Source organism: Neofelis nebulosa, chromosome 12, assembly GCF_028018385.1.
Source record: "Neofelis nebulosa isolate mNeoNeb1 chromosome 12, mNeoNeb1.pri, whole genome shotgun sequence".
Classification (NCBI taxonomy): domain Eukaryota; kingdom Metazoa; phylum Chordata; class Mammalia; order Carnivora; family Felidae; genus Neofelis; species Neofelis nebulosa.
In genome coordinates this window covers 4,108,349-4,127,444 of record NC_080793.1, presented here as the reverse complement: position 1 = coordinate 4,127,444, position 19,096 = coordinate 4,108,349, and the positions used below count along the sequence as shown (strand labels likewise).

The following is a 19,096-nucleotide window of genomic DNA, read 5'->3' as shown; positions in this document are numbered from 1 at the left end:
GGAAGCTTTGATAAGCAAATGCCGGGGCGCTCTCTATTGGCTGCTCCTTCACCGCCAGATTTTGACACAAATAATCAGATTGAAAATCAAGGAGGGGAACAGAAGAGGGAAAAAAAAAAAAAAACAGAGAGAGAGAGAGAGAGAGAGTGAGTGAGGGAAGGGAAAAAAAAAAAAAGGAGAAGTATCTATCGAGGTTGACAGAGTGGAGCCGGTCCCCCGAGAGGCTGAGCGAGGTTCCCACCAAGACCCGCGACCGACCGACCCGGACGCCAGGTGAGGGCTCCATCCCAGCCTTTTCTTTTTAGATTTGCATGTGTGACTTAGGTTGTTTCCAGGCAGGTTCCCGGGGCCCTTCTGCAGTCATGGGGAGAATAAGGTGGGCTCGGAGATCTCTTCCATGGGCCACAGCTTTCAGTGTTTGAACCCGGCCGGGGAGAAGGCAGTGGGAGGCAGAGCCCGTATGGGAATTACGCCCTCTGCCAACCGTGCATAAGTACCCTTTCCAAAACTCCATCGGGTCTGCCAAGGATCATCTGCGTGTGCGAGGTCATACCCACACCCCGGATCTCCCAGGGACCTGGCCAGAGCGTGGGGCGACACTCCTTGAGGTGCCTGGCTTGGGTGGGGGGGAGCCTGGGGCACAGACTGGCTGTGTCCCCCCCCCCCCCCGCAGCCCTCTGAACTTGCCTTGTCTATAAAACAGGAGTGAACCCCAGTTCTTGGGACACTTTGAGAGTGAGTGCCCTCTCATCCAGAGCCTCGTGAGGGGAGAAGGGAGAGTGCCTTGTCCACTGCCCTGGCCCCCAGCCTCCAGGAACGAGAGGGCTGTAGAAGGACACATGTCGTCTCAGTCTTTTCTACCTAACTTTGGAGAAAAACCCAAGTTGAGAGTGGGCGTCTGGGGTGAGGTCCCCACTCTAAAACAGGGTTTGTTAAGGGGGAAGGTGGTCCATAGAATCGCTCTGAGAGAGTCTAAAGTTTTCACGCGTCGCCTAGAGGGGGCTAATGAATTTGCAGGCTCCGAACTTGGTTCTGGTACGAGCTAACTGAGCTGCACCTGCCCACGGGGCTCACGCCTCCTAATATTTCTTCGTAAGCAATGGACGGGGAGAAGATCTCAGTCTTAGTGAGCTGGCAAGTTTCTCGTCCTCGGAGGTGGTACACAGGGGACCCTTTACATACAGAGATGTGTGAGATGGCCTTCCAGCTCAAGATCTGGGGGTCGGTATGCTGGTTTCCCTGCAGAACGTTCCTGGGGAGCATCAGAGACCCCCATCTGGGTTGCGTTTGATGGATGGAGTTAGCCAAAACCAATGCAGAACATTTTCTCGAGGTTTTCAGGAGGGTGGGTGGGGTGGGGGTCCTCTTGGAGAACCACAAGGACTCCCGACGTGTCTGGGGCCAGATCGCCACCAGGAAAATAGCCTGATCACATGTGATCTCGACCCTTTTCGGCAGCAACAGAAAACCTCACCGTCCTTAATTTAGAGGGAGGTTTTTTTGTTCATTTGTTCTCAGGCATTCAGACCGATGGGAGCTGCTCCAGTTCAGAGATATTGGGGAAACGTGTTGTTCGCTCATTTGTGTTCTCATTGTGGTAAAATACCCATCACAGGAAAGTGACCGTTTTCACCATTTTTTGAGTGTGCAGTTCTGTGGCATTAAATGCATTCACAATGTTGTGCAACCATCACCACCGTCCATCTCAAGGACTCTCTTCATCTTCTCAAACTGAAACTGTCCTTTCTGTGTCTATGAATCCGACTTCTCTGGAGACGTCGTATAAGCCAAGTCCTATGACATTCGTCCTTTCGTGACTGTCTTATTTCGCTTACACGTGCCCTCAAGACCCATCATGTTGTGGCAGGTGTCAGGACCTCCTTCCTCGATACGGCTGAATAATGTTCTGTTGTATGGAACAGCCATATTTTGTTTGTCCACCCCCTGCTGATGGACAGTTGGGTTGTTTCCTTCCATCTTTTGGTTATTGCGAACAGCGCTGGGATCAATTTGGGTAGACAGGCATCTGTTTGAGTCCCTGCCTTCCGTTCTTTTGGGTGTAAACTCAGAAGTTGGTTCACTCAGGATAATTGCAGTGTCTCAACGTAAGAGGAAGACGGGAGAAGTGCTTGCAAATTTCAAATAAGAATAATGACCGCTCTCCGCGCGGGGCCCCTAACATCGCCCCAGACCCATTTCCCCTGACTCTTACCTGGAAAAGGGTTTTTAATTTTTGTTTGTGTTTCCCCTTGAGTCACGTCTTTAAACAGAAAGGAAGTCTGAAGCGTCCTCTATCACTGACTCTGAGAAACAACGGAGTCTTACCCAACCCTCCCAAAAAGGGAACCCGGGTGATGAGTTTCTCAGTCAAGGTAGGTCAGTCCCGCGTTGAAGGTCAACAAATTGTGCATGGGATTTTAGAGCAAAAGGGAAGTTTAGAAATCTCTTAGTCCAACGGTCCCTTTTGAGAGATAGGAAAACCAAGCCCCAGGTCGGAGGCTGACGTGGTCAAGCTCAAGGTCACAAAATCAGACCCAGCCCCACGGGAGGCCCAAGGTGCCTCGTCGTGGGGAAATCACAAGGCTGCGGCTCTGCGTCCGCCTGGAAGTAGGGGTGTGGGGCTGAGATTCTGACCTCGGGGTCGGGGCACCCTCTATCGGGATCGAGGGTTTTGGATGAGATGTTAACACCAAGTGTCTTTCCGGAGGCCGATAGCATCAAGACCTCTGTTTCATGAAGAAATCTTAGGGTTCTTTCACAATCTCTGCTCCGAGCCCTTTCTCAGAACCGTCGAGTGAATCAAAACGGTGTGGTTGTTAATTAACTACAGTATAGGTGATTGGTTCCTGTTTTTTTTTTTTTTTTCTTTTAAACTCAGCTAACAGGGGCCAAAAGGAAGTTCTCGCGGTGTGTTTGCCCCCACGGGCGCTTAAAGGCTGGGCCATGAGGCTGGCTGTGCCTCCCTGCCAGGCTTAGCTGAGAGAACTTTCTGGGGAGGGAAGGGGAGGAAGCTGGGGACTCTGAGGGGATCACCAGAATAGGCCCTGAGGGTCGCCTTCCTCCAGCCAGGGACCCTGCAATCTGGGCCCCCTTGCTCATGCACTTGTGCTGTCCTGGGTTCTAACCGGTTGACCTCTATGGGGTCCTCAGGCTCTGAGCCCAAGGGAACACCAAAGCTTCCTGAAGGAAGTCTTTCTCACCTGCTTCTCCACTCAAAGCTCTTCAGGAACCCACGTGGAACTTCTGGGTTCTGAAAAAAACCAGAGGGATCGAAAAACTTGGATTCCCCCCCCCCCCATCTTGCCCCACCCACCAGCCTTCCCTCCCTGTTCCAGGCGGGCAGAACCACAGATGCCCACGGGCAGAGCCCTGGGCCAGGAGTTCAAGTCCCAGCAGAACAGGAACACGGGGCCTGGACAAGCCACTTTCCTCTCTCAGCCTCAGTTTCCCCCTGTGAGCCTGGAAGACAACCTTGTCCCCAGTGGGTGTCAGTTTGGTGACATCATGCACACCAGGGAGCTTCAAATGCCTTCCTTAGTGTGTGGAAGGAGTTCCCTCTGCACAGAGTAAGCGCCCGCCCGGTGGTCTGACGGTCAGGAGCATAGAGGCCTGGGGGGGGCGGCCTGGGATCTGCTAGGGATCATGAGCCAGTCTCTAAGCCTCCGTTCCTCCTCCGTAAAATGGGGCAGTAGCAACTCAGCCCCCAGGTCAGAATTAACCGAGCTAAGGCCACTCAGATTCTGGCTGCAAGAAGGATCTCCTGGGATTCCAGCACTGAAGCTTGAATGCCTACCTTTGGTTCTGACTTCCTAATAAGATAGTATATAAAAATAATAAATCATCTTTTGATGGAGAGACCATGGTCCCTTGGAGGCCTCCCCCCCGCCCCAGCCGCAGAACAAAAAGCAAAAAAAAAAAACAAACCAAAACCCAGTCCCCACCTCCCCCTGTGTGTGTGTTGGGGGGGGACCCCTGCTGGCTCTGCCTAGGGTCTGGCCTTCCCAGGGGGTTCCTGGGGCCAAGAGTTAGAAGGGGAAGGAAGGGGGCTGTGAGGAGCCCGGGCGGGGGAGGGGGAGGGGCAGGAGGAAGAAGACTGTCCCTGGGAGATAAGGCCACCGCAGGCTGCCCGACAAGCCTGGGGGGGGACAACAGGCCAGGCAAGCCTTGTGAAGCCAAAATCTGACAGCTGGACGGGACCCCAGGGCCTTCAAGTCCCACCTCCTAGTTTCAGATCCCAGAAGGGAAGGGCCTGGAGCATGTCCCTGGTCCCGGTCCAGGGCTCAGCCCTGTCCTCAGAGTGCACCTGCTTTGGGCAGGGTACTGGGAATGCAAATGGACAGGCCAGGACAGGATGTGGGCTGTGCCTGCCTTCCTGAAGCTTCTTCTCCCATGGGCTGAGATGCCACCACCTGCTCTGTGCTCCTGCAGCCCAGGCCCCACGCCAAGCACTTTGCACATTTGTTTGCAAGGAGGTCCTTTCTGCTCCAACAGTCGCAGGAAGGTGGGTTGCGATCCCCATTTAGCAGATCTGGACACTGAGACCTACAGCGAGGAGGGCAGGGCCTAGGATGACCCGGGAGCAGAGGGGTCTCTCCAGACTCCCAGTGCCCTGGGGGCTCTGGTGAGGGGCAGGCAGGCCTGGGCACAGCTGGGGGGGGGGGTCCGTCTCCTGTCTCGTTCGGGGTCCTCCCTGGGGGAAGGGGTTCCTCCCTGGGCCTGCTCCAAAGGCAGGGCTCCAAGCTGCTCTCTCTAATCTCCCTCCTCCCAGCCGGTTCCTTGCCTTGGCCTTATCACCCAGCCCTGGCTGTTGTTGGAGCAGCTATAATCCTTTTCCCGCGCTTGGCCCTATCGTCCCTGCAGCCCTCCGTGGCTGCTGGCCTGGGGAAGGGGGTTCCTGCTCCAGTGCCCGGGAAAGGGAGCAGCAGAGGAGCCACCGGGAACGGCATTGGCAAAGTATTTCCTGCGCCCCTGCCTGGGCATGGCATGGGGGTGAGGAGGAAGGAGCCCCACCCAGATGCTCTCTGTCTCCCAGGAGCCCTCAAGGGAAGCCGGGAGCATCAAGGTGTTCTGGCTCTGCCGCTCCCCGACCCCCGCCCAGGGCCAAGTACAGGTCCCTTACTGATTTGGGCCTCGTGTCTTCCCCAACCCCGTGGCCGCTGCCCACTGCTCGGTTCCTGCAGTTGGCGGACATTGGCCTCCTTCTCCACGTCCGGCCTCCCAGTAGGGTGCACTGGTGGTCTTCTCCGGCCTTGAGCCCCACATGCAACTCCAAGCCTCCCCTCCACCCCCATGCAGAGAGAAGGCTCCTCCCTCTCTGGGCCCTGGACTCCGGGCCGGGGCCATGGACAAGGGGCGGCCCTGCTCTGGCTGCATCGGCACCAGGGTAATACGGATTTGCTATTGGGGTGGCCCTGATGCAACCTGCCCGCCCCCCCGTCCCCTCCGTGGTAAGCACTGAGCACATGAGAGACCCTGGCTGGCACTAGGCACCTGGATGCCATGCCTTACAGAAAAGGCAGTAGGCCCAGAGAGGTTAAGCATCTGTGCCCAAAGCACACAGCAGGTGAGCCGAGATTCTAACCCATGAGCATCTGACTCCAAAATCTGCACTCGGACCACCCCTTTCCGTGGCCTCCAAATGCAGACGCCACAGGGGTGAAATTCAGCTTTCTGGCTGCGGGGCCCACGGGGGAGGTACCCCTGCCCTTCCTCCTCTGCTCCCAGTGCAACTCAGGGCGTGTGGACAGGAGCAGGCTGACCCTGGGGGTTTCTAGAAGGTGGGTGTATTAGTTTCCTGGCAAGGGAGCAGTAGGGGAGGGAAGGTTAGGATTTCTGCCATAGGAAAATACTAGAAACCGGGTGGCTTAAACACTCAATTCATTCTTTCAAGGCTCTGGAGTCTGGAGATCCAAACTCAAGGTTTCAATGAGGTCAGTTGCCTTCTGGAGGAAGGAATCTCCAGATTCTGATTCGTGGGTTCGAGCCCCACGTCGGGGTCTGTGCTGACGGCTCCGAGCCCGGAGCCTGCTTCGGATTCTGGGTCTCCCTCTCTCTCTGCCCCTCCCCCACTTGTGCTCTGTCTCTCTCTGTCTCTCAAAAATGAATAAATGTAAAAAAAAAAAAATTAGAAAAAAAAAATTTTTTTATCCGCAAAGACCCTATTTCCAAATGAGGTCACATTCACAGGTTCCGGGGAGTCATGAACTTCTTTTTTTTTTTTTAATTTTTTTTTAATGTTTATTTATTTCTGAGACAGAGCATGAGTGGGGGAGGGGCAGAGAGAGAAGGAGACACAGAATCCGAAGCAGGCTCCGGGCCGTCAGCACAGAGCCCGACGCGGGGCTCGAACCCACGAACCGTGAGATCATGATCTGAGCCCAAGTCGGTCGCTCAACCGACTGAGCCACCCAGGTGCCCCAGGAGTCATGAGCTTCCGGGGGACACTATTCAACTCAGGACAGTGGGTTCTGACTACAGGAGGCGGCTCCAAAATACAGAGAATGTTGTCCTCTTGTCCTTCCCAACTGTCCTCGCCCTCTCTCCGTGCAGGTGTGGGGTGTGCGCTCACAATGCCACGCTCCTTCCTGGTAAAGAGCAAGAAAGCTCACACCTACCACCAGCCCCGCCTCCAGGAAGATGAACCCATCTGGCCTCCTGCCTTTAGCCCTGGTGAGTCAGAGCTCCCCTGCTGTGCCCACCCGGGGCTCCCTGCCCCCCCCCCCTCCCGCGCCCCGTGTTGGGAAGTCTGCAAGCAGGGGGGGCACGGCATATGTTGGTTGAACGAATGAATGAATGCACCCATCTCTTCTGGCCCCTTGGGATGACGGAAGCTTCCGGATTGGAGCTGGCCCTCTGCAGCTGACATGTGGGTCCTAACCAGAGTCAGAAAAGATCTAGGGCTGAGCTCAGGTGCTCAGAAAACTAAGCCTGGTCCAGGAGTTCTCCTTCTGGGTCCCCTTTGGCCGCAGCCCTGCTCCCCCCATCCTGGGGCCCGGTCAGGGCCCGTGCGCATGAGCAGCTGGGGACAGCAGTAAATGGGTCTCTGGGTCCCCATCATCTTGGGAAGGGTGTCCCCCACCCCACCCCCTGCTCCCTCTGGACTGCCCAGAGCTGTGGCCCGTGGCTCTGATGGTCTTGTCTCCCCACAGGGGCCAGGGACCAGGTCCTGAGCAACGATCCCGTCCTCAGCACCCTGTTCCCGAACCAGCGCCTGGCCTGGACTGACCTCAAACGGGAAACAGAGCTGGAACTGGGCCAGAGCCTGACCAGGACGGCCTTGGTGCCAGGTAGGCGGGCTGGGACCCCCGGCCATCCACAACCCCCACCCCCCCACCCCCACCCCCAACCAGTGCAAGTGGAAGGGAGGGTGGACGGGCTCTGGAGTCAGGAAAGAGCGACAAGGTCACCCGGATGCGATCTGAGCTCTCCAGCTTCTGCCTGGCCCCCTCTCGGACGGGGAGCTCATACCCAGCTGAGAGCTTCTGTGTGGTGGGCGGGCTGGTACAGTGGGTGAGGTGGGCACTCTGCGGGTGCTGAGGGCGTGTTTCTGGGGTGAAAAGGTGAGGAGCCACAGTGAGGACCCAGGCCCGCTCCCACAGTAAATATCTGGGTTACAGACCCAGACCCTCAGCGTGAGGTCGCTAGGTGGGGAGGGGTGGGAGCGGCGCCCTAATGATAAATAAATGAATCGCCGCCCTACATGTGTAGACACGCGTCCGCTCTCCACAGAGGGCCCCGCTGTAATGCCCCGATCCCAGGACAGGGACTCCGACTCACCCCCGTTCTACAAGCCCAGCTTCTCCTGGGATGCCCTGGCCTCCTCCTATGGCCACAGCTACCGGCAGGCCCCCTCCACCATGCAGTCTGCCTTCCTGGAGCGCTCCGTCAGCCTGTACGGGAGCCCTCTGGTGCCCAGCACTGAGCCGCCCTTGGACTTCAGCCTCCGCTGCTCCCCGGGCATGGACGCGTACCACTGTATCAAATGCAACAAGGTAAGCAGCTGGGGAGGAGGGGGGCAGGGGGGGGGGCTCACGGGCCCTGCTCTGCATCCCCTCTGCAGGTCCCTGGCAGGGGCAGGCGTCCACAGCCGGGGGTTCCCTGTGCTACGAATCTCGGGTCCTTTGGCGGGGTCAGGGCTTCAAAATGCTCGTCCCCATCATGGTGTTTGAGCCCTGACTGTGCGCCAGGCCTGTGCGAAGCACTTGACGCGCCTGAGCCCTGGGACGTGGATGAAAGGCTAAGGTTCAGAGAGGTTGAATCACTTGCCCCAGAACACACAGTAAGTAGACGTCAGTACCAGCGGGCTGACTATTCGGCCTCTAGAGAGGGCCGGGAGGGACTTTTTACATGCTCCCACAGCCCCCATTTTAGAGACAGAAAACCGAGCCACAGAGAGGGAAAGGGACCTTCCCAGGACACACAGCAAAAGCCAGCAGAATCGGCAACCCCGTGCTTCCCCTCCTTTATGCCCGTCTGTGACTGGGCACGGAGGTGGAGGGGTGGAGGTGGCCTTGGGACCCCAGGCCCGGCTCCCCGTCCGCAGCACCCCCCCTCCCCCCCCACCGTGGCCTCACGCTCTGCCCTGCCCTCAGGTGTTCTCCACCCCACACGGGCTCGAAGTGCATGTCCGACGCTCCCACAGCGGGACCCGGCCCTTCGCCTGTGACATCTGTGGCAAAACGTTCGGCCATGCCGTGAGCCTGGAGCAGCACACGCACGTCCACTCCCAGGTAGGCAGCTCGCCAAACACCGCCCCCCCCCCCCCAGCCCCGTCCTGCTCTGTGCTGCCCCCAGGAAGCCTGGGAGCTGTGCCTGGGTCTCTCGCCCTGCCCCTGAGGGTGACACAGACCAGGGGCCCTTCCCTCCCCCATCTGGGTCCCCCAAACCTGCTCTTCCTAAAAATGATTACATGATATATATTTTAAAATTTGTTCTTTATAGAGGATGTTTGTTCTAAAATGCTAGTTATGTTACAGTTTTCCCCAAAACTGTATATAATATGTACAATTATAACAAACTTGGCTCCCTGATGGACCAAATCAACCTCACGTGCCGTTGGAAGAGGCTCCTGGCCCAGTGGGATTTCGGGGGGCAGAGAGATGTCTGTGACACGGAGAAATGATCCTGCCCTCTGGGTGATCAGTGCAGGTGTCCTCAGCTTTGAGGCTCTCGACTTCGAGAATCTTGGGGTCAGGCTTCGATGTCCGTCTTGTCCCACGTAGCCCTTCTTGAATATTCCATTCCAGGGAAAGCACCCGAAATGACCTGAGTTGCTAACACCAGAGTAAATAGAAGCTACGGCAGGAAAGGCAGGATATGGGCATGAGAGCTTGTGAATGCAACATGGGCTCAGCTCTCCACCCTTCGAGGTCATGACCGCTCTTGTAATGTCCAGATGAGGAAACTGAGTCTCAGCAGGTGGGGGGGGGGCGGTTAATGACTTGCCTGAGGTCACGTTGGCCTATAAGGGGCAGAAGCCAGAATTGGGCCCCAATAATACAGACCTTTAACCACAGTCCACGACGGTGCCCCAGATCAGTCGGTCTCTCAGTCAGTCAACAAACGCATGTCGAGGCTTATTTTGCATGGGATACTGTAAAGGTTCCAGGGAAAAACCCACAGGAGGCCACTCGGGCCCCATGTCTCGGCCCCCGTTGGAAATGCAGAAGTGGGGGTCTCTGGGTCCTCTCCTCCAGGCCCCGTTCTCGAGGCCACCCCAACGAGTGTCCTGTTCCTCAGGGGATCCCGGCAGGGCCCGGTCCTGCACCCAGCGTGGCAGTCCCGGGTCTCGAGGCCCCGCCTGCGCCTGACCCCCCGGGGCCTCGTTTCCTCCGGCAGGAGCGCAGCTTCGAGTGCCGGATGTGCGGCAAAGCCTTCAAGCGCTCGTCCACCCTGTCCACGCACCTGCTCATCCACTCGGACACGCGGCCCTACCCCTGCCAGTTCTGCGGGAAGCGTTTCCACCAGAAGTCGGACATGAAGAAGCACACCTACATCCACACCGGTGAGGCGCCCCGGGTTCCCCCGCCAAGCCCGCCCCTGCCCAGGCGCAGCCTCTGGGCGCCCCCACCCTCCTCTGTTGAAAGGTCCCCCCCGGTTCAGCTGAGGGGGGTCAAGTTACACAGTGAGGGGGCGCTCCCCTCCTCGCGGAGGGCTGGCCGCACGGTGCTCTTTAAGCATACATTTAGTGCCTGGGAAAAACACCAGGAAAGAAACAGCAAACGTGTGCTCTCTGGGTAGAAGTGAGAAGGGCAGGCGACTTTGTCTTTCATTCCTTCATTCCTCCCGTCATTCGCTCCCTGGCTGCTAAGCGAGTGCCTCTTTTGCACCAGGCGCTGGGCTCGTTGACAAACAGGATGGACCCAGTCCCTGCCTGATCTCAGGGGGCGTAGGGGGTGACAGAGTTACAGTATTCTGGTCGGGGGGTGCAGGGGGTGACAGAATTGTAGTATTCCTGTCTCCCTCTTTTTTTTTTTTAATGTTTATTTATTTTTGAGAGAGAGAGAGAGAGAGAGAGAGAGCACACGAGCAAAGTAGGGGCAGAGAGAGAGAGAGGGAGACAGCACGGAGCCCGACGCGGGGCTCGAACTCACAAACTGCCAGACCGTGACCTGAGCCGAAGTCGGAAGCTTAACCCACTGAGCCGCCCGGGCACCCCTCCTGTCTCCCTTTTCTGGCTCCTTTCGAAAGTGAACGTAGGCGGGCCGTGAGATAACACGGTGAAGTTCGGAGAGCAAATGCAGGGCACCGGGGCCGGGGGGTCGGGGGGGTGGCCTGGCACCAAGGCCCTTGACCCCGTCCTTGCTGCCCCGCAGGTGAGAAGCCACACAAATGCCAGGTGTGCGGGAAGGCCTTCAGCCAGAGCTCCAACCTCATCACCCACAGCCGGAAGCACACTGGCTTCAAGCCCTTCAGCTGTGAGCTGTGCACCAAAGGCTTTCAGCGCAAGGTAGACCTGAGGCGGCACCGGGAGAGCCAGCACAATCTCAAGTGAGGCTGCACCCGCCCCCGGCTCCGGGCCAGCCCGCCCTGAGGTCCCGAGACCCAGAGGGAGGCCGGCCTCGTGCACCCACACTCCCCCCCCCGCCCCCCCCCCCCCCCCGCCTGTCCCCTGGAGTCAGCACCGGACGGGAATCTTGCAGCCTGTTTTGAGACTCACGAAATTGCTGTGTGACCTCGAACAAGTGGCTTTCCCTCTCTGGACCGACGTGTTCCTGCTGCAAAGGGTGGGGACGGGGTCGGGTCTTTTCTGAGCTGAAGTCGTCTAGAGATCTAAGAGCCTGGGCGCCTTCCCCAGGGCAGAGCCCAGAAGGCCAGCGTAGCCCCCTGTGGACAGGGGGAGGCCGAGAATAGACCGGAACTGGGATCCACAGAGAAATCTTCCCCCTGCCCGCTGCCCTTTGTGCTGAGATCTGGTTTTCAGCGGGCCTCTTTCTGGCTGCCACGGATGGCCAGAGCCGTCTCCTGCCCCAGCGGGAGGCCCGACACCCCTCTGCTTCAGGCAGTGCTGCTGGCACTCAGCTGGCCATGGGGGTTCCAGTTCTGCTTTGAGGCCATGGGGCTGGAGAAAACAGCAGTTACCGCCATCAAAAGCCTGTCCCTCTCAACTGCTGTAAATCCAAATAAAGACACAGATTTATTTACATTTGACCCGCGTCTAACAAGTGCCTAGTGGGTGCGAGCTGGCTTTGGGAAGGGATGGCTGAGAAGGCTGGGGCTCCTGTCTGGCTCAGTCCGAACAGGATGTGCGCCTTGATCTCGGGGTTGTGAGTTCGAGCACCACGTTGGGTGTGGAAATTACTAAAAAAAAAAATTAAAAGCTAACAAAACAAAACACACACGCAGAAAGCTGTGGAGTTGCTGGCAGACAGGTTGGGGGACGTGTGCTCAGACCAAACTGGTGAGCGCTGGAATAAAGTGTAAGAGACCCTTGGGGCAAGGTTGCTGGGGAAGGGGGAGGCTAATGCCGTGCGAGCAGGTATCTGTTTTCTGGCTGCCGTTAATGAATTACCGTGAAGTTAGTGGCTTAAAACAATACGAGTTATCCTTGTGCAGTCCTGGAGGTCAGGAGCCCCAAATGACTCTTACGGGACTACACCCAAGGAGTTCCCAGGGCTGGAGCCTCCAGGGGAGAGGCCGGGGGCCGCCCTCAGCTTGCGGCCGCTTCATCCGTCTCGAAAGCAGGCCTCTCTGACCCTTGTTTCCATCTCCTGTGTTATTCTTCTGCCTGGCCTCCCTCTTGTAAGGACGCTTGTGATCACATGGGGTTCACCTGGATGATCCGGCATAATCTTCCCATCTCAAGGTTCTCGACGTCATCGCCTTGCCGTGTGCTGAATAATGGTCCCCAAAGGTGACACCCGCGTCCTAATCCCTGGAACCTTATATGGCAAAAGGGACTTTGCAGATGTGGTCCAGTGAAGCTTGACGCGGCCCTTCACTAGCTGTAGAATGTGACAGAGGGTCCTTGTCCATTGCGAGGATTCTCTGAGGCCGTGCAGCAGTGAGCAGGGCCATGAATGTCCTGCCATCCTTTGAGGCCCACTCAAATGCTGCCTCCTCCATGAAGCCTCCCTTGGTTATTCCAGCCAGGAGCTCTCCCACCTCTGAAGGCTGAGCTCTTTGGGCTTCCCAGCTCAGGACCCACTGAAACTGCAATGGTTATGTGTGGGTCACTTTCCCCTCTGCCAGAAGGTATTCTCTGGGCTCCAGCCCTCAGCACCAAGCCCATGCCTGGCCCACAGCAAGGGGACACTTCGGAATGAGTCTCCTCCAGGTACTGAGTGGGACCCAGGGTTTTCACACAGCGAGTCCAACCTGCACAACCCTCTGCAAAGGCGGTGTCCTTATCCTACACAGCAGGCAAGTGCAGAGCTGGGATTCCAATCCGATTCAGGGGCAAGATGGCAGCATTCTTCAAGTCTCTGTTGACGCTTCCTCCCAATGACGCCGGCAGAGGCTTCCCCCAGAACTCCCAACTGCTTGAACCTGTGGGGTCCTGAGGCCTCCTGGCGGATGGCAATCCCTCCTCCTAGGCTCTGGGTCTGGCCAGGCAGGACCCCTCCACACTTCATTCCAGAGGCGTTTTCTGTTTACCGTAGCCAGAAGTGCCCTGACAGGTGTATGAAGCAGAGGTAAAGGGTTGAGATTTGCATGGGAGGGTCGTCTGGACTCCCCATCAGGCTCCCAGTTTGTGGGGTTTCCCAACAAAGTCTTGGAGACCACCTGCTTCCTCCTCTCCTCCGGTCCATGGACACAGAGGGGCCCACAGAGGCAGATGGGCATGCCCAAAGCCACACATGGGGGCCAGGCCTGGAATGGATCCGTGTCAGGGGCCAGGGAGGGTGCTGGGGACACACACACACAGACACACACACACACACACATGCACGGATGGGGAGCTGCTTTGCATGTTCTTTGTTTGCTAAACAAAGCCACACCAATATTAGGAATTTGGCCACTTCTGCAGCAGGGCGGGGTGAGAAAGAGAAGCCGGGCTCGACGACAGACAGACACACACGTTTCTTCATCCGCGGGGGTTCCAGAGCTCACTTCCACCGAGCCCCCCGTGGTGTGGGGGCTGGGGGACAGTGGAGGCCGGAACCCCGTTTGCACGTTGCTGAGAAAGGGGGCCAGTGCGGGCAGGTGAAACTTGCTTCCTGTCCCAGGGGAGAGAGATTCAGCCCCGTGTGGAGGGGCCTGGGGGTTGTTGGGGGGGTTGGGGGCTGCTCCGCAGATGCGCTGAGCCTAAGAGCCATGCCGCTGCCCCTTCCAAAGTCCGGACCCTCGCACAAGCCCAGGGCTGTCGCAGGCAGGGCCGCGTTCCCCGGAGAAGGCCCAGGAACCAGCACTTTGCCCGCCGTAAGCTCCCCGTCGAAGTCCCGTCTCCTTCAGGACCCGGGCTGCGCTCCTCGCACTGGGCTGGGGGCTGCTCAGCCGGCACAGGGGGGCAGCACCCTCACCGCCTGTGCCTGCAGGGGCGCCCCCCGGGCATCCTCTTCCGCCGCCTACCCGCTCGGACATTTCCACGCCTGAGTCACAGCGTGTGAACTGGAGGACACTGTCCAGCCCTGTGAAGACCGCCCGCGGCTTCCCTTTGCCACATACGGGGACAGGAGCCCAGAGAGGGGAGGCCACGGCCCAAGTCACGGCATCCATCAGCCGCGATGGCGCAGAAAATCCAGCCTAGTGGCCCCCGGGGCCGTGGGATTGATTACACAACCCTAGGGGGCTCTGTTTAGGTAGGATACGGTGCACATCGTGGCGTCTGAAGTTATTTGGTGACCGCTGCCCTGGCCCGGCTGCTGAGAGGTGGGTGGGCGTGGCCGGGGGCACGGGTCACTTCAGGACGCCCTCAGCAACTCCACACAGAGCACCGATCTACTCGACAGTAAGTAACAACATTAGTGTTAGCATGGTTTATTTTTTTTACTTTTTTAATTTTTTAAATGGTTATTTATTTTTGAGAGACAGAGAGAGCACAGGTGGGGGAGGAACAGAGAGAGAGGAAGACACAGACTCCGAAGCAGGCTCCAGGCTCCAAGCCGTCAGCACAGAGCCCGACGCGGGGCTCGAACCCACGAACCGCGAGATCGCCACCCGAGCCGAAGTCGGACGCTTAACCGACGGAGCCCCCCAGGCACCCCAACGATATTAAAATATTTTAATTTTGAAACAAACCAGCCACGTTAGGGAACAGAATGCAACACCAGGATTAATTTTCAGACAAAATGTCGTGTTAGCGATTCAGGCCACATCTAGCCCCCTACGCTGGGCAGTTCCCGTGGACGTGGCCACGTCCCACACGGCAGCCAGGCCCTGCCAGCCCTGGGACCAGGGCCCCAGAAGGACAAACTGGGAGATGCCCAACGGAGCCCTCCATGGAAATTACTGATAAGGATGGAAATGTGTCTCCCGGGGTCAGCCCAGAATTCTTGTGTGGCTGACTTGGCCCCAACCTGTCCCGGCTGGTCCCCACCTGCCCCCACCCAGGGTGAAGTGCACTGGCCTGGAAGGAACAGATGGGCCGAGGTGAGGAGGCAGGGTGCTGGGGCAGTGGAGAAAGTGGAAGGATCTAGAAGAATAGGACCTATTCCGAATGTTCCCAAGAAACCAAAGGTACTTCCCTCCAGCCCCTCAAGAATCAACCCCCAGCCCCTCACCATCATGACCTAGCCTTCGCCGCCCTAGATGGGCTCCCACTCAGTGTGGGCACACACTACCCCAGAGGGAAGGGGCAGGACCAATAAAGGGAAAGGAGTGGGCAGGGAATTGAGGAGACAGGATCAGAGAAAGAAGATCTGGGCTGGCCAGAGGCATATGAAGCCAGCTGGTCACCAGCAGTAGGACAGAGCCTGGTGTGGGCTAGGGACAGTGTAAGGGACCCAAGACCCACAAGAATCTTCTAAAGGCACGGGAGACCTTGACTGCTCAGGAGACCAGGGCAGGAGCTCAAGACAGCTCAGCTGAGCTTTAGAAAGAGGATTCGGTGGGGGGCGCCTGCGTGGCTCAGTCGGTTAAGCATCCGACTTCGGCTCAGGTCATGATCTCGTGGTTTGTGGGTTCAAGCCCCGCATCGGGCTCCGTGCTGACAGCTCAGAGCCTGGAGCCTGCTTCCGATTCTGTGTCTCTTTCTCTCTCTGCCCCTTCACCTGCTTGCACTCTCTCTCTCTCTCTCTCTCTCTCTCTCTCTCAAAAATCAATAAACATTAAAAATTAAAAAAAAAATAAGATGATCCAGTGGGTGTCTGGTGTGGCCTGGGGACCTCATCAGTGGGGTGCTGATGCCCAGGCTGGTCAGGGAGGAGAGGGCTCCCCGAGAAGGAGGGAAGGACACACAGAAGAATAGCCAGGTCATTCCAAGCTACCTTCCTGGAATTCTAGACAAGCAGCAAGGTCTTTCCCCCAAAAAGGCCTTTAGAGAATTTTTGACGCCTTGCACACGAGCCTTTGCCCACACCTCTGCCTGGAACACCCACTTCCCTCCCAGGGAACCGTCTCTCAGCCTGAAACCTGGCTCAAGTGCATTAAAGCTGTCAGCCACGTGTGCTCGCCCCAGGACCTTCCATTTCTCCCCCAGGAGTTTATGTTAAAAGAATGGTTGTGGGGGCGCCTGGGGGGCTCAGTCAGTTAAGCGTCCAACTCTTGCTTTGGTCTCACAAGGTTTCCTGGGTTCGAGCCCCACGTCGGGCTCCGCGCTGATAGCCCAGAGCCTGCTTGGGATTCTCTCTCTCCCCCTCTCTCTCTGCCCTGCCCCTGCTCTCTCTCTCAAAATAAATAAATAAGCTTTAAAAAATGAAAAAAAAATTAGTTGTGGATGGTCACACAGATTAGCTCTCTCTCTCTCTCTCTCTCTCTCTCAAAATAAATAAATAAGCTTTAAAAATGAAAAAAAAATTAGTTGTGGATGGTCACACAGATTAGCTCCCAGAGCATCTTCTGAAGCCCACTGGTGACAGAAAAGAAAAACAAGGTGAAGTTTCCTTAGTCGGATTCATCGCAGTGTCCTAATCTCCGGCGAGGGGAGATGGGCTGAGTGAGCAGTGGGGCATCCAGACAATGGACGTCGTACGGCCATTAGGAGGAGCCCCCGCGTGCCCCGCGAGGCCTGACCAGAAGGGTCCTCGGGGCTGCGGCGGAATGGAAAGCCTGTTCTAGCATAGCCTGCCGGTTCCGTGAAAACAGCACAGCGTGCACCTGCGGATCCTCAAAGACACGGAGCTGAAGAAAATCCGCCCCACCACCGGTGACAGCTCTTTCTGGGGGCTGGGAAGGACGGCTGGACCGCCCGCCCTCTCGGCGCTGTCTCTAAAAGCAAGGAGACTTGGACTGGTTGTGTGTGCGGACTTTTCCAGCTGAAAAACCTTGAGGAGGAGATCGATTTTGCGGAATAGAGGTCTCGACGCAGGAAGACTGTCATGATCCCTGAAGTGAGAGAGCGGTTTAAAAATCAGTATGCGCCCTCCGATTCCATTTTGTCCCTCACACGCACGGAAGGAAGCTGGGGAGGATAGGGGACGGCGTTATCGACAGCCGCTCTTGCTGAGCAAAGGGAGCTGTGAATATTTTCTCCCTGTATTTTTCGGCGTGTGTGTTTCATTTCTCGGCAGTGGGTGCGCGTGATAACGTTATCGCTGGCGTTAAGAAAGGCGCTTCCATCGCTCAAACATCATTTCCCTGCTTTGAGGTTTGCCTTGTTGCACCTCTGCCCCCCACCCTGCCGCCCACCCTGCAGGCTCCCCGTCGCCGGACAGGTCCTTTTCTCCTTTACGAGTGTGGGAGGGCCGGCCCCCGGCTCCGCAGCCCTGGGAGCCCCCTCCCAGCAGGCACAGCAAAGGGTCCAGTCCTTTGCGTCCCGGCCCCCCACAAGGTCTCGAGTTGAGGCTCCCCTGTGGCAGGCGGGGTGGGACCCCTAAGGGGAGGCCCCTGGCTTGGGAGTGGTGGGGCGGACCCTGGACGCGCAGCGCTTCCTCTTGGCCTTGGTGATGGGCCGGACGCTCCCACGCGCCTCCCTGGCGTCCAGCTCTGAATGGGCCCCAGCCGGGAGCCAGGTGGGCCCCGGGGGTTCCGACGCTGGGGACCAGCTGCAGGAAAGCAGGAGGAGGGAAATCTGAGGCAGGGGCATGTGCCGAGCGGCCGGGGCTCAGGTTTAGCCTGATAAGTTTATCACGCGGTGCCGGCTGCCAACCGTCGGCTCGGAGCAGGCCAGCGGGCCTGGGCAGGAGTGCGCTCCCAGCCGATAGCGCCTTCCAAATGTTATCAAAGGCCCGGTGGCCCAGGGAGCGGGAGAAGCGGAGCGGGATGGAGGGAGAAAGAGACTTGCAACCATTTCACCCCAACGACAAGAGCCAGGGAGGGAGAGGGCCCCCGAGGTGACTTGGGGGGGGGGCCTCGACATCCCAGCTATGCCAGCAAACACAGTTAGGAATTAGCCTCGTGCAGGCTGGACAGCCCCACTTCTCCCTCGTCACGGATGCTGCCGGCGGCCCTTCTGCAAGGCCTCAAGAAAAAGTCTCCTTTTCTGGAAGGTTCTTCACCCCCGAACACGTGAGGGAACCGGGAGGGGGGTATTTCTCCACCATTCTTGAGAGTGAGAGTCAGACTCAGTCTAGCCCCCAGAACGCCCAGCCTGGGGACCAGTCACCCCCCTGGAACCACCACTCAGGATTCAAATGCCTCATCATCCCTGCCTCTCGCGAATGAGGAAACGGGGTCTCAGTGAGTGCAGATGAGGGGCAGGGGGACCAGGACTGGGGGATGGGAGGGACGAGAGGCCGAGGCCTGGTGACCCCCCCCCCCCCCCCACCGCCTTGCCATGTTGGGAGGGAAGAAACGCTCATGGCCACTAAGGGGAAGTCGCTCCCCAGCTGGTGCTGCTCCGGTCCACGGCACAGGGGCGCAGACAGACTCGGTGACCAGGGAGACCCCGAGGTCCACAGGGCTATAATTGGGGGGCGGGCGTGGCATCACAGTAGATTTAAACATTCCCTTTTCTAGACTTTTTCCTTCTGCGTTTTCCGTGAAAGAAAAGAGCGGACAGCTGTGCTCCCAAGAGCCAACATGACAGCCCAGGCCCGTGACCTTCCAGAGGCACAGGCCACAGGCCAGGCACCATCTAGGCCGGTGGGGAAGCTGACACAAGGCCCGCCCTCAGTGGGGACGCGGAGGAGAAACAGAACAGGGAGGAGGGGAGGGGTGTCGACATGGGGGTCGCCGGTTCCCCGGGTGGCCAGGGTGGGCCTCATTGACAGGGCCCTTCCCTCAAGAGGGAAGTGGGGAAGGAGAGAGCCCCAGACAGAGTCAGGAGGCTGGGGCATCAGTCTGGCCCCTGCTTGGCCAGGTAGCTTTCAGGCACTGCCCTCTGGGCCTCTGTTTCTCTTGTCTGTAACAACGACACCTGTGGTCTTTAGAAATCTCTAGATCCCGTCTGCAGGCTCCAGGGTCCCAGATGTCACGTCATCAACTCTTGAATGCCGGGATAGAGAGCTGGGGGTGGTACCCGGCAGCTTGGGGGGCCTGCGGTGTGCACGGGCGCAGGGTGAGCGTCCGCACGCGGGGCGCGGCTTCAGACGGAGGAGGCCTGGGAAGTGGTTCCTGA

General features: G+C 58.0%; 1 protein-coding gene across 6 annotated transcripts; it reads left to right on the top strand.

Moving 5' to 3' along the window:
• The first annotated feature begins 238 nt into the window (after positions 1-238).
• On the top strand, positions 239-11,649 carry GFI1B (growth factor independent 1B transcriptional repressor). 6 transcript variants are annotated; one of them, XM_058693670.1, is made up of 7 exons: positions 239-273; positions 6,550-6,669; positions 7,149-7,286; positions 7,708-7,991; positions 8,592-8,729; positions 9,739-10,003; positions 10,815-11,649. In XM_058693670.1, exons 2-7 carry the CDS (start codon positions 6,570-6,572, stop codon positions 10,991-10,993), a joined length of 1,104 nt encoding a protein of 367 aa, XP_058549653.1. In that variant the 5' UTR covers positions 239-273; positions 6,550-6,569; the 3' UTR covers positions 10,994-11,649. The 6 variants fall into 6 exon arrangements, with proteins under 6 accessions (XP_058549653.1, XP_058549656.1, XP_058549657.1 ...); XM_058693673.1 differs by having other exon boundaries at positions 240-273; positions 7,729-7,991; XM_058693674.1 differs by having other exon boundaries at positions 240-273; positions 9,838-10,003.
• The last annotated feature ends 7,447 nt before the right edge of the window (positions 11,650-19,096 follow it).